Genomic DNA, 13151 nt, shown 5'->3' with positions numbered 1-13151 from the left:
AGAACACAAAATTTTTACTTTCAGGTCAATGTTATCTGTGCCATGCTGTGCTGATATTTTAGGAAAGACTATAATGAAGTGTTTTTAGCAGTTATCGATCTGAGTGTATATTGTAGTTCAATATTTAAATAATACTTAGATGCATTTTTCCCCCAAGTGATCACAGTTAATTTGGAACCCATCAGTGGACATAATTTTTTGATGCCATTCCATCTGGAATTCCTTTGTGAATCAATTGTGTGATTTTGTCCTTCAGTAAACTGTAATCCATATTTCATAAATCCATATTTCATTAAAAATGTAAAAAGAGTAAATACCAGATAAATCTATTATCAGCCAAACTTTTTTAAAAAAGATTTTATTTATTTGTTTGTTTATTTATTTATTTATTTATTTATGAGAGAGGGAGGGATAGAGGGGGAGGGAGAGGGTCAAGCAAACTCCTCACTGAGTGCAGAACTTGATTTGGGGCTTGATCTCAGGACCCTGAGATCATGATCTGAGCTGAAATCTAGAGTCCCATGCTCAACTGACTGAGCTACCCAGGCACCCGAATGCTTTAAAAGTTAATTCCAATCCTAGGATACTATGCCTTTCATTATAAACTTATTTTGTACTGTTTGATACACTTTGCCTAGATTTTTATAGATAAAACAAAGGACAAGTATGAAGCAATAATTCATAAAATTTATGTCTGGCCTAAGCAACTGAGAAAGCCATATTACAAAATCTACTATGATAGAGTATTTTCCATTTTTGATACTATATTTAACATTAATTACTTACTGATTAAAAAGGCATTGTGTAATGTTTTGTATATTTAATTTAATTCTCGGGGCACCTCGGTGGCTCAGTGGTTAAGAGTCTGCCTTTGACTGAGGTCGTGATATCAGGGTCCTGGGATTGAGTCCCATATCAGGCTGCCCACCAGGATTCTGCTTCTTCCTCTATGTCTCTGCCTCTCTCTGTGTGTTTCTCATGACTAAATAAATAAAATCTTTTAAAAATTTAATCCTCAGAGTTGACAGATGATATTCTGGATAACTAAGGAAAGTATGTCTTTCTATAGCTCCTTAAGTGATGTATCTTTTTATATGGACAATCAATTTAAACACCTTCTTTTTTTGAGACCAATTACTATTTTTCTTTATTTAATTGAACTGCAGGGATACCTGGGTGGCTCAGTGGTTTAGCGCTGGCCTATGGCCCAGGGCGTGATCCTGGGTACCCAGGATCGAGTCCCACATCGGGCTCCCTGCATGGAGCCTGCTTCTCCCTCTGCCTGTGTCTCTGCCTTTCTCTCTGTGTCTCTCATGAATAAATAAATAAAATCTTTAAAAAATAATTGAACTCTAATATGCTACATTTTCATAGCGGTCTTATGTAGCACAAATTTTTTATTATAACTTTTTCTAATTCTTACCAACTAAAATTTAATTAAATTATTATTATTATTACTAAAGATTCAAATGCTATAAAATATGAAGGCTCCTTGGGAATTATTATACTACAATATAGTTTGACCTTTAAAAATTGCAATATAATATTAAGCATTATTAATTTTGGTAAATTGATTTGAATTAATAATTTGATGATATTAATTTTTAAGATATGTTAATAGCATGCCTCCTCATTGCTATGAAGATGACCTCTAGGAACATCAATGGACCTTAGTGGATTAAAAATTTAGTGGTCAGTATGAGGTGTTCCCCTGGCTACATCTAGATGTCGTAGTTTTGTTAGCCTATCCTTTATAAAACTGATGTTTGAACTTCAGATTTCAATGACACTGTAAAAATAATGTTTTCTGTGATATAATCATATTATATTGTAGAATTTTTGATATCAATGGTCTGAACTTGCTTTCTTTAATGAAAATAGTCTAAGGAACCAGAAGTGAAAGAACTTTAGGAAATAGTAATACCATTTCTTCTATCTTTTTGTCAATTACTAGCCAAACTTGTAAAGCTGAAGGTTTTTTCCCCCCCTTCACAGGTTTGGGATGAAAATCTTGCAAAATCTGCAGAGGCTTGGGCAGCTACTTGCATTTGGGATCATGGACCTTCTTACTTACTGAGATTTTTGGGCCAAAATCTATCTGTACGAACTGGAAGGTAGGGATCAGTTTCATTGATACTGTTCATCCACACACTTTGTTACTTATGGATCCCAAGGGGGAGTGACACCACTTTCAAGTAATATCAGCAGATATATATTGAGTGCTCACTCTGTGTCAGGCAATGGTACTTGGCCTGTGACTGTTTCAGATAGTTTCAAGGAGTATTTCATTTGTTAAAAAGGCCTAAAAAGACCAATCTCCCCTTTCACTTTTGGAACACCCTTTCTTAGTCCATGTCCTCCCAGAATCTTTGAAAAGATCAAGCGTATGCTATATCCTGCACCCTGATTTTCCCACCTCAGGAAAAAATTTTGAATGAGGCAGAAGCCATTCTTGTGTTTATTCAGCTTTCCCGTGGTTACATCTATCTGTATGTCTGTGTGTGTTATATATTTACATATATATGAATACACGCACTTACACACACACACACCTGTATAGGCAAGTATGTGCAACTATGAGAAAGGCCATACCCAGTAATAGGATAATTTTTCCACCACTGTGGAATGTCATCATCCAACATTCCAAAGACCTATTCTCTTCCATGTACAGGAGAAAAATCAGGTGTGCTATTGTTAAAGTGATTCAAGTTTAAGGGAAAAAACACACTGAGTTCTAGTATCATAACTACTTTTATATATCTAGGTTTTAATTGCATATATGATTCTGGTGGGAGAGATTTTGACATTGATAAAACAAGAAAAATATGAAGATTCCTGAAATATTTGTATTTCTCTTTTTGAAACAACCAGACATGTACTTAAACAAATGTAGGCTCACTTACATTAGTCCCGAGCATTTTCATGCTTGGCCCTACTTGGAAGAATAGGTGATGATGGTAATTGTGAGGCTTGGATTTGCTCTTGTTTCATCATGAATAATCTGCAAAAAAGAACTATTAACTTACAATTTAACTTGAGTCCCCTATAAATTACCCCTGCTACACTCTAAGTTCTCATTGTTTTTCTTGGTATCTAGATATCGCTCTATTCTCCAGTTGGTCAAGCCATGGTATGATGAAGTGAAAGATTATGCTTTTCCATATCCTCAGGATTGCAATCCCAGATGTCCTATGAGATGTTTCGGTCCTATGTGCACACATTATACGCAGGTTATTTCAATTGTCTTGTTAATTTTTGATTCATAGTTTTAAAAATGCTCTTACTATTTTGAGGAACATGCATTTACTTAGCTTTTACTTCAATTATGATGTATTGGTTTATTTTTGCAGATGGTTTGGGCCACCTCCAATCGGATAGGTTGTGCAATTCATACTTGCCAAAACATGAATGTCTGGGGAGCTGTGTGGCGACGTGCAGTTTACCTGGTATGCAACTATGCCCCAAAGTAAGTACTAGGCTGGATTCTACTTCCTGGAACCTTTTATGATATTAAATATCTCCAGTCTGGTAGTTATTTTAATGTGAATAAGATTTAATTACAATAGCCTCCAATTCTCAATTCTTCTATCATCCCAATAAAAATAATGAGATGAGCAGTTATTTTTCACAGAGACAGAGATTTGGGGCAAAAATTGTAGGCAAAACAATTTGAGATACAGAGATTCACTAAATTCTCTTCACTAACTTATTTTGGTCATGATCATTGTTAAAACAAACACTGCACTCTCAGGCTTTTGATAGTTCTATAAAAGTTATCAGAAAAGAATCTTGTAGGAATTTATCAACACTGACAATATTTTCTTCTATCAGTACTGGAATGTTGGCATATTTTTTTTCATTGGAAAAGCAAAACAGAGTCCTTTCTTCTTGCTTTTAAGAGTAAAGCTTAAAGTTATACTTTACTAATTTTACAGCTAAGGAGTCTTTCATTGCCAGAAAGGAAAATTAAAATGCTATGACTTCTTTTTAAATTAAAGCTTTGCCATGATTTAAATTTCAGTATTGAAAATTTAAAAAATTTTCATTAGGGGAGCCTGCGTAGCTCAAATGATTGAGTCCCACTCTTGATTTCACGATCTCAGGGTGGGGCTCTGCTCAGCAGGGAGTTGGCTTGAAATTAGCTCTGTGCCTCTACCTGTGCCCCTCCCCCCCAAGTGTGCATGCATGTGTGCACGCTCTTTCTATCTCTCTCTCAAATAAATAAATCTTTAAAAAAATAAAAACAAAACATTAAATTTTTCATTAGTTCCGTTTTATTGTATACATAAAAATGTATTGTGAAAATTGATCAAAGATGATAAAATGTAGCCATACTTATTAATATTCTTTATAAGATGAAGATAAATAAGCATTTGTTAACATTTGATAAAATGCCTTCTTGATAACAATAACTCTTCAGATAATAAAATGTTCCAGTATTTATACATGAGTCTGTTCCCATTTGGAGTAAATAGCAAAATGTGCAAAGGATTTATGACACTCTTGGTGTCTTCCAAAGTAAGTCCCAAACAAAGATTTTCTCCAGCTTTGCCAATATGGGGAGGGAATGAGAAAACGTTTCACAAATAACCACATTACTCATTTATATGGTAGTATGCCAGTGGCAGTGTTTTTGCAAAGTTAGAAAAATAGCAATTTTCCCCATGGTCCCCCTTCACAATTATTAAAATAATAAGATTTGGAAAGTAGAATGTGTCTGCATTACAAAAAGCATTAAAATTGTGCATTTGTTTGATATTTTCAGTTTCACACTTTATATTTTCCTATTGAGTCTTTACCCTTCTTCCTGACATAAATAGGCCAAGTAGGACTCAAATAGTGAAAGGGATTTTTATTTCATTTCTTTAGTTATTCTGTTTTTAAACACTGATTCAAAGTTTCTAATATTATTGATGAGATATTTGATTCTTGTATAAGTACAGGAGATTAAGATACTGTTTTAATATGCTTTATTTGTTGTAAAAAGAACCATTATTTTGAAACCTAGGCAATGAAAGAAGTTTTAAAATCCTGCCTGATATTTGAGTATGAATTTTCCAATGCCAGTATAAAGTTATCTCAAGCCTGTTTTTTAGGGGGAATAAAGAGAGAGGTGGAGAGAGAGAAGGAAATACAGAAGGAAAATTTAGATGGAATAGGACAAAAAAATAGAAGGATAAATAATATAAGTTTATTAGTTGACTGATTTAGTTTTGAATATAATTATCCTCTATTGAGTAAAAATCTGTGATTTATGTAAAAGTTTGTAATGTAATATGTAATACTTTTTATGTATAATAAAATTGTATTTCTAAGTTTATATTACCAAAAATATGTGCTATATAATTTCAGAAAGTTGTGTAGAATAAATAGAAAAATGTTAAAATAGCATTGGCTGGGCCCATATACACTTATAGTTTTGGGTAAAGATACAGAGAGAAATAAGATTATGAATATAAAATAGAAGAGGTTAGGATAAAGGAGTGAGCTACACTCATAAGAGAATGGGCCTCCCTGAGTGTTTTGGAGTAAGCAGGCATCATTATCCAAATTATGCTCAAGGAAGCTTTTCCAGAGGGCAGAGTATAGAATAAACTAAATAGAGATGGATGCTCTTGAAATATGAAACGCCAATCAGCATGTTTACTATTTTTATGGATAGATAAATTTTTCTCTATAAATATTTTATAGATTTTTTAAATGGCTCAATTTTTAACTGGCTGATTTAAGCAGATATTTTATGTAGATATACTATAAGAGTCACTACTTGAGTTTCCTCAGATCTTAAAGATGAGAACCACTTGCTTCCTATTTTAGCCTCTTACTTACTGTTGTCTTATGTTCAACTCTGAATTTTTACTACTGACTATGAAATCTCCTCCTGACCATTCAGTTCCTTCAAATTGCTGGCTGTTGCTATTTCTCAGTACTCCAGGTACTAATCACCATGCCATTGAAAATACATTTATTACTTTTTCCTTCATAATTGACCAGTTAGGCATTGTGGCTGTTTCCAACTATCATAAATGATGAATTTGATCAGGGCCATAAATACAGGTAACAATACTGACAACACAAAATAATTAAGTTTCATGTGTTTAGCATTATCACAAATAGTACCACTAAAAACAAAAACTGTGAGTTTACACATGTGTAAAGGTTTTGAAATCACCTTTAATTGCATCCCTGAGCCCTTAGTCTCTTATCAATGACAACTTATGACAACTTGCTCATTTCATCATTTCTAAGCCTCCCAGAAAATACTAAGTGCATGTATATATTACCATCCTTAGCATTAGCAGGAGTTTTAAAAATGGGAATATTAAATAAATAAATAAATAAATAAATAAATAAATAAATAAATAAAAATGGGAATATGTCTTGCCAATGTACTCTAGAAGGCAGTTTTAGGGCAGAGGCAGATCCGGTGACTGAGTAAGCCTTGAGCCTGGCATCAGACAACTAATTATGTCACCATTCATTGTAGTGCTTCACTTCTTATCTCCAAATTAAGATAATATTAGGTGTTCCAGAGAGAAATATTTAAAAAGTAAGATATCTAGAATAATAAGTTACTGTATAAATAAGAAATGGAGGCACGCCTGGGTGCGTTAAGTGTCTGCCTTTGGCTCAGGTCATTGTCCCAGGGTTCTAGGATCCCAGGGTCCTGGGATCGAACCTAGGTTCCTTGGTCTCTGCTCCACGGGGACTCTGCTTCTCCCTCTGCCTCTACCTCCCCACTCACTAGTTCGTGCTCTCTCATGCATACACACACTCTCTCTCAAATAAATAAATAAAATCTTTTCTTTTTTTTAAGAAATGGATATAATTCTCATTGCCTTTCTAAACTGACAAATGTCTCAAAAAGATCATTACATATCAAGCCACGTGGTCATGTGCATAAGGACAATCATATATTTTTTAATGGGCACTAATGTAGCACTAATGTTATCTTTGTACTTTCTTTTCTTCTTTCTAGGGGAAATTGGATTGGAGAAGCACCATATAAAGTAGGGGTACCATGTTCAGCTTGCCCTCCAAGTTACGGAGGCTCTTGTACTGACAATCTTTGTTTTCCAGGAGTAACGTCAAACTACCTATACTGGTTTAAGTAAGCTTGTATTTCCTCCAGGAAATAGAATGGTTTCTGAGAATCATAGGCATATATATATATTGAGTTTTGCACATATTATACATATTTTATAATAATCTTTTTCCCTTTTATTATTCATTGTATAAATTAGTGTTTGTCTAGTATGTTTGTTTCATCTATGAGGTAATCAAAACATCCATTTCTATCTTCTGACCTCTCAAACTAAGTTAAAATGTTGTATATGTAGTATTGACGCTGTCAATACATCCAATTCTAAAAATTGCTTTCTGAAGGAATTATGTTAGATTTGTGAGGAAAAAAAATATATATTTGACCTGTAGTTTATATGTGTGTATGTAGATACATGTACACATATGTGTGTGTGTATATGCATGCACAAACATATAATAGATGATGTAACATAGGCAACAATGGGAAATTTAAAATTTTAAATTATGGTGAATTTAAAAATATACAATTCTGAAATATATATGAGGTGGTGGGACATCTTCAGCACCCATTTTATAATGGGTTATTTACGAAATAACACTCTGTGCTTTCTGGACAAAATAATTTAATTGAGCCACCAAGGATTTCATTCTGGAGGTATTTTGTCTTATTTTGGTTCACCAAAGGATATGCTCAACTTATATGTTTCAAGTCATGCCTTTTGCTTAATCTCTTTTACTGAATTAGTAATCATGTGCTGAGTGCAAGGCACTCTGCTAGTTATTTTCTGGTAATGTAAAGAGAGTGAGATATGGTTCCTGCCTTCAAGAAGCTCACAAAAATATTCAGGAAATAATGCAGTTTAAGATTTTGCTGCAAAATTACATTTTTTTTGACAAATTGATTTTAGTGTATGTTTGAGGAAGTAGATGCCACAATGGTCACCTCTAGATGGGTTAGGTGATGAGGCTCACTGTGTAATCTGTACAGCTTTTGGTTAGCATGAAAATGTAGCTATACCGCTTGGAACTAAGAGAGGCAGAGAAGAGTTAATTGCCCAGGGATTACTGTATTAGAATATAGTTGTGAGTTTGGAAGGACACACTAAAAAATCTGACATGGCCCAGGACAATTAAGATTTAGGAGATAGGTATGAAAAGTCACAGAAGTAGGGTTACTTGTTATAGACGAGACCTTCAGAAGGGTCTTTCCTGAGTCCAAGATATCTTGAGGCCTGTCAGCCGAGGGTAAAGGGTGCCAGAAACATGTTAGAGGCCAAGGACATTTCCATCTTTTCGTGTCATTAGCTGGCCAGCATCAGTCCAATAACCACGAGCCTCTGGATATCACATTAAAGATCCTGCAGGCACACCGCAGTTATGGATGGGCAAAGTGGCCTTCTTCAGAGGATTTGTTAAGGACTAATTAGCAAATCTTATTTCCATGTCTATGTCGAAGAATTATTTTCAGTTCCCCACTGAGTTTGATTGTGGAAGTTAAATCAAAGTCACAACAAAATTTTCACTCATGTGATTTTGGAACTGCAATGTTTCCTCATGCAGGAAATCACTATTAGAGAAGAAAATTTAACATCTGGGTCAAGACACTTACATTATGTGGCGTGTGTGTGTGTGGGGGCGGGGGAGAGAGAATGAAAGAAAGGGAGAATTGTGAGTGAGATTCAAGTTATGTAAAGCTTTTGTAGAATTACAGATAAGCAAACAAGTTAGTTCCAGAGTGCAAATAACAGAAAGAAGCTACTTGTTTAAAATTCTCTACACATTTGCAATTTCTTAGGGCGGATGCACTGAAAAAATGGCAGTTAATTAAATCCAGTCAATGAGGGAAAAATCCACCATCTGGAGTTTAGGTTTACATGATGACAAACAATTGGCCTGATTTCCTTTACAAATTAAATGTGGTGACCAAATATTTTGATATTATACTACTCTGCTTTTGTGGGCACATATATAGACTTTATTAAAAACAAATATTTTTGGAGACTGAATGGAGAAGAGGAATAGTTGTAAGATTCAGGCCCCAGTCTAACTTTTATCTAACTATGGGCAATTGGAGAGGAGGCTAATTAGTGGGATGTTTACTTGATTTATCTAGAAAGTATTTTCAGCTTTCATTTTCCTATACTTGTTCTACAGAAGGAGCAAAAGTGCTATTAAACAAAGATGACTATTCTCAGTTCCAGTCCTGTTGCTGGATTGCTTGTGTGGCTTGATTTCTCACTTCTGAAAAAGGATAATGATATTTGCTACATATTTCACAGAGGTTCCCCTGAGGCTAAAGTTATGCTATTAGTAGTAATTTATGAATATTAAAAGCATCATGAGTGTGAAACTTATTTGGGATAAATTAAGTTTATGAGCTTCTCTTTGGCAGAAACTCTGTCTGATTCTTTGTATTCATCCCAGTTTCTTATATACTAGCTGTAAGGTAATAAGTATCTAATAGATGTGTCTATGGGTATATTTTTAGAATTAACAAAAAGTCTAGAATTGCAACAATTCAGAGGAGTCCCACCTTTCTATGTTTTATTAAGACAAAGAAGTTCTTAACTATAAAGCTCTGAACACATCAAAAATCCAGATAAATCATCAAACATACCAGATTAAGACTATGGTCAAGGTGTGTATGATTATACCATAGCCCTTTCCAAATCACAACGAGAGCTATAGACTTATTTATAATTTAACAACTCAGCTGAAAATATAACGGGTATTTTTGTTATGCTATGTGTATTTCTTAAAGTTAGTAATATAAAGTAGGCATGTGAAATGTTTTATTTTCCGGGCTAAGGCAAATGAAAATTTGCTGGTGTCAACAGTGTGTCCTGTTTTTCACAGCATTCAACCATGGTGCTAGGATAGCTACTTCTCACTGTAATTTCCAGGGGCAGAAAGAGTGGGCATCAGATATTTCTTAAGAGCTGCTTCCAATAGTCAATGTTGAGGCTTTCATTTCAAAACCTATCACTCACAAAAAAAAAAAAAGAGCATTTTACATATTCTACATTCTACAGCACTGATCCTCTCTATGGCATGGATTTTTCAAATCACCCTCTGATTCAGAAAAAGAGTAAGAAAACTTCTATCACAGTATAGTTTTTCTTTTTGGCTTCTGTGTCATCAGAAGACTGGAAAAATTACGATCTTAACTATGAAACTGATGGGTTTCTTTATAGAACTGTACTGGTGTTGTGGAGGCACAGTGTTAATGTTACTGATTATGACAGATAAGCTTGCTTTTACAATGTAATGGATATGATTTCTGTTATGATCATTGTTGCCACTGTTTGATAGCCTAAGCAGTGTGATTTCTGCGGTCTGTCAGGGTTTCCCCACCAGCTTCATTTGGCAGCACAGTCATGTACACTTGAAACCTTTGTGGAAAGATGCATTTGAAAGCTCTGTGCTGCTTCAGCACAGGGCTGACCAAACACTAAGGCAAGTTCACCTGATACAATTCATTCAGACTATTTAAATTGAAGCAGCATGCATCTTTCTCATTAATACGTGCTTGCGTTAAATCAACTCATAATATCGATGGAAGCAAAGTTGATACATTTAGACCAGCTGAAGTGTTTTGTGTTCATACCCTGCTTTTTAAATGAATATATAAGCTAAACAGATCATTTGAATGCGTTCAGGAACTCAGCCTATGGTCAATGTTCACCTCTCGTATAACATTCCCTTGCTCCTCAGTATCACAGGATGCAAATTTTGACATAAATGGAAGCTTTTACCTACTGAAGTGTTTACAGAGAGTGAAGTTAGATTTCTGCCACACACACACACACACACACACACACACACACCACACACATGACTTACATTGTCATTATATGTGTGGGGGAAAGCATATTTAAACACATGCAAAATTATTTTTAAGACTTATGCCATGATATAATTTTGAATTATGAGAGGTCAATCAAAAACTTAGAAAGTTTAACAATTCACTCATTAATGGTGCTGAAAATGCGTTACAACGACCATATCCTTGCTACGATTTTGAGGTTTCTTTTCAGTTAAGGTTTTTATTAAGTGTGAACTATCATTATTGATTCTGGTGCTAAACACGTGGTGCTAAATGAATCGTTAGCATTAATAGCTTTAGTGATGCTCTTTTTATTCGTTGTTAAAAGTGGTATCCATTCAATTTCTTATTCAGAAATATTAATAAAATCCTGTTAAATTAATCTTACCCAGAAAGAGGCCAGTGAACTCTCTTTATGTCTAACTGCCCAACATTATTTAGATGTTACAGAATGTAAATATGCTTCTTTAGAAGTCATCAATTTTCTTTTTTAAGGCATTTTTTGCTTGGCAATGTCCAAATTCAAGTATCACCTGAAGGGTAGAGTGCACCTACGCCAACCATGCTGCAGGCACTGGCGCCCTCTGGTGATTGTGAAGATACATTTTTGATGGCTGCTTGGCCTGCAAAAAAGGCCATTTCTTCGGTTCAAAAAAATTTAAGATTTTCAGTATTGGAATTCTTGAATGCTCTTTAAATCTGACAACATTTGAAGATGCTTGGCACTATTGACATAAGTTTTGAAGAGAATAAGAATTTATCTTGGCGTCCACTTTCCTAAATAATACTTTTTTTATGATATTTTAATTCTAAGGTGCTTATTGAAGTGGGTTTTTTTTAACTAGATATTGCTAAAGTATATTCTCATTTGGTTTAAATCATAAATATAATTAGAGTTAAAATTAGCAAACAGAATTATAAGTGTGTCTCATTTTCAGAAGTGATTATTTTTATTTAATATAATACATAAGATTAAGAGGAGATATGTCAAAAAATGAATTTTATAAAAAGGGATTATCCATTGGTCTAAAATTTGATAATATTCTTTGCTCATACTATTTAGCTAATGATAAAATCATATTCCATTCAAAGTCCTTCTACCCTAACAAATTTACATACAAACTTAGAATTATATCACCGGATATAGTTAATGAAAACAAAATTTTTAGGTAAACTTCCAGTTGAGGTATGTTATTGACATTATGTGTATGTATCACATAATTGTGATAATCTGTTTTAACAGAAATGTTTCTTAAGCTATGTTAGTATGACCAAATGAAATATATTTTGAAGCAGTTTTCCACATTAGTATTTTCAAACTTATTTTAAAGCAAGAGAACACTTTTTATGATCTCAATTATATATAAAAGCTCTAACGTATACTACACACAAAATGGATCTGCTTCTAACCCAAACCTTCCCCAGTGCCTGGGAAGTTTCATCTGAGAGCCATAGGATTCTATAAAGCAGAAAAACATTGATCTAAAACATCTAATTCCCCCAATTTTTCTCTAAAATCAGGTAATTAAAGCAAGAAAAAATGAGACACTAAATCATTTCAATACCCACTTCACTTTACATATGTTTAGAAGCTTCTGGTTTGATGAAGTATTAAATACTGACTTTAACTGGTGCTTGGAGATAGATTGCAGGATCTTGTGTTTTGTTATTTGACAAACAGAATTTTGGTACAATAGTTTGAGAATTGGAGATCATTGTGGTGCACATATGAAAATAATGCATTTTTACAGTATCTAAATATTTCAAATATGTACATAATCCTAAAATACACTATATCATTTTAGATTTTTTTAAAGATTAATTTGGATAAGTTTTATTCATTACCTAACACTGTGGCAGTAAAAGGTGCTTTGATGTTGTGATATAATGTCATGAATGTGTATATACATAAAACCTGTGTAAACCTCTCCTTATAAAGCATAGCAAGTGTAGCTTTTTGAGCTCTGCTGTATTTTCTTTCTTTCAATAAAATATTATAATTGTTTTGTTTTAAAAATATGTCTGTTTTCTTTTTGATAGAGTTTTTTTTAAAATAGAACTAGAAGGCATGATAATTTTGATAAGCTATGATGAACTACTTTTCCAAAACAACAATGATTCTATCTTTAATGCATCACTGAAACACACCAAAAATCTTCTATTTTCCTTTTTTCCCCTTTTTTCTTCCCTTCTTTGCCTCATTCTTTCCTTCTTCCCTTCTTTTTATACTCAATTCCAATAAATATGTTGAAGTGCAAATATAAAAGGAATTTCTATGGAG

The 13151-nt window shown here is 33.7% G+C and overlaps 1 protein-coding gene across 1 annotated transcript in view; it reads left to right on the top strand.

Annotated features, from left to right (window-relative positions):
- The window catches only part of PI15 (peptidase inhibitor 15), a 31203-nt gene extending 18330 nt beyond the window's left edge, over positions 1-12873 (top strand). Inside the window, exons 3-6 of the mRNA XM_041769667.1 lie at positions 1996-2114; positions 3098-3230; positions 3351-3466; positions 6980-12873. Of these exons, the coding sequence (XP_041625601.1) occupies positions 1996-2114; positions 3098-3230; positions 3351-3466; positions 6980-7115 (504 nt within the window). The 3' untranslated portion in view covers positions 7116-12873. The remainder of the gene's footprint in view (positions 1-1995; positions 2115-3097; positions 3231-3350; positions 3467-6979) is intronic.
- The last annotated feature ends 278 nt before the right edge of the window (positions 12874-13151 follow it).

This window comes from Vulpes lagopus, chromosome 9 (genome assembly GCF_018345385.1).
Source record: "Vulpes lagopus strain Blue_001 chromosome 9, ASM1834538v1, whole genome shotgun sequence".
In the NCBI taxonomy this organism is placed as follows: Eukaryota; Metazoa; Chordata; class Mammalia; order Carnivora; family Canidae; genus Vulpes; species Vulpes lagopus.
Note: the sequence above shows the minus strand (reverse complement) of the source record. Positions and strands in the feature narration are given on the sequence as shown.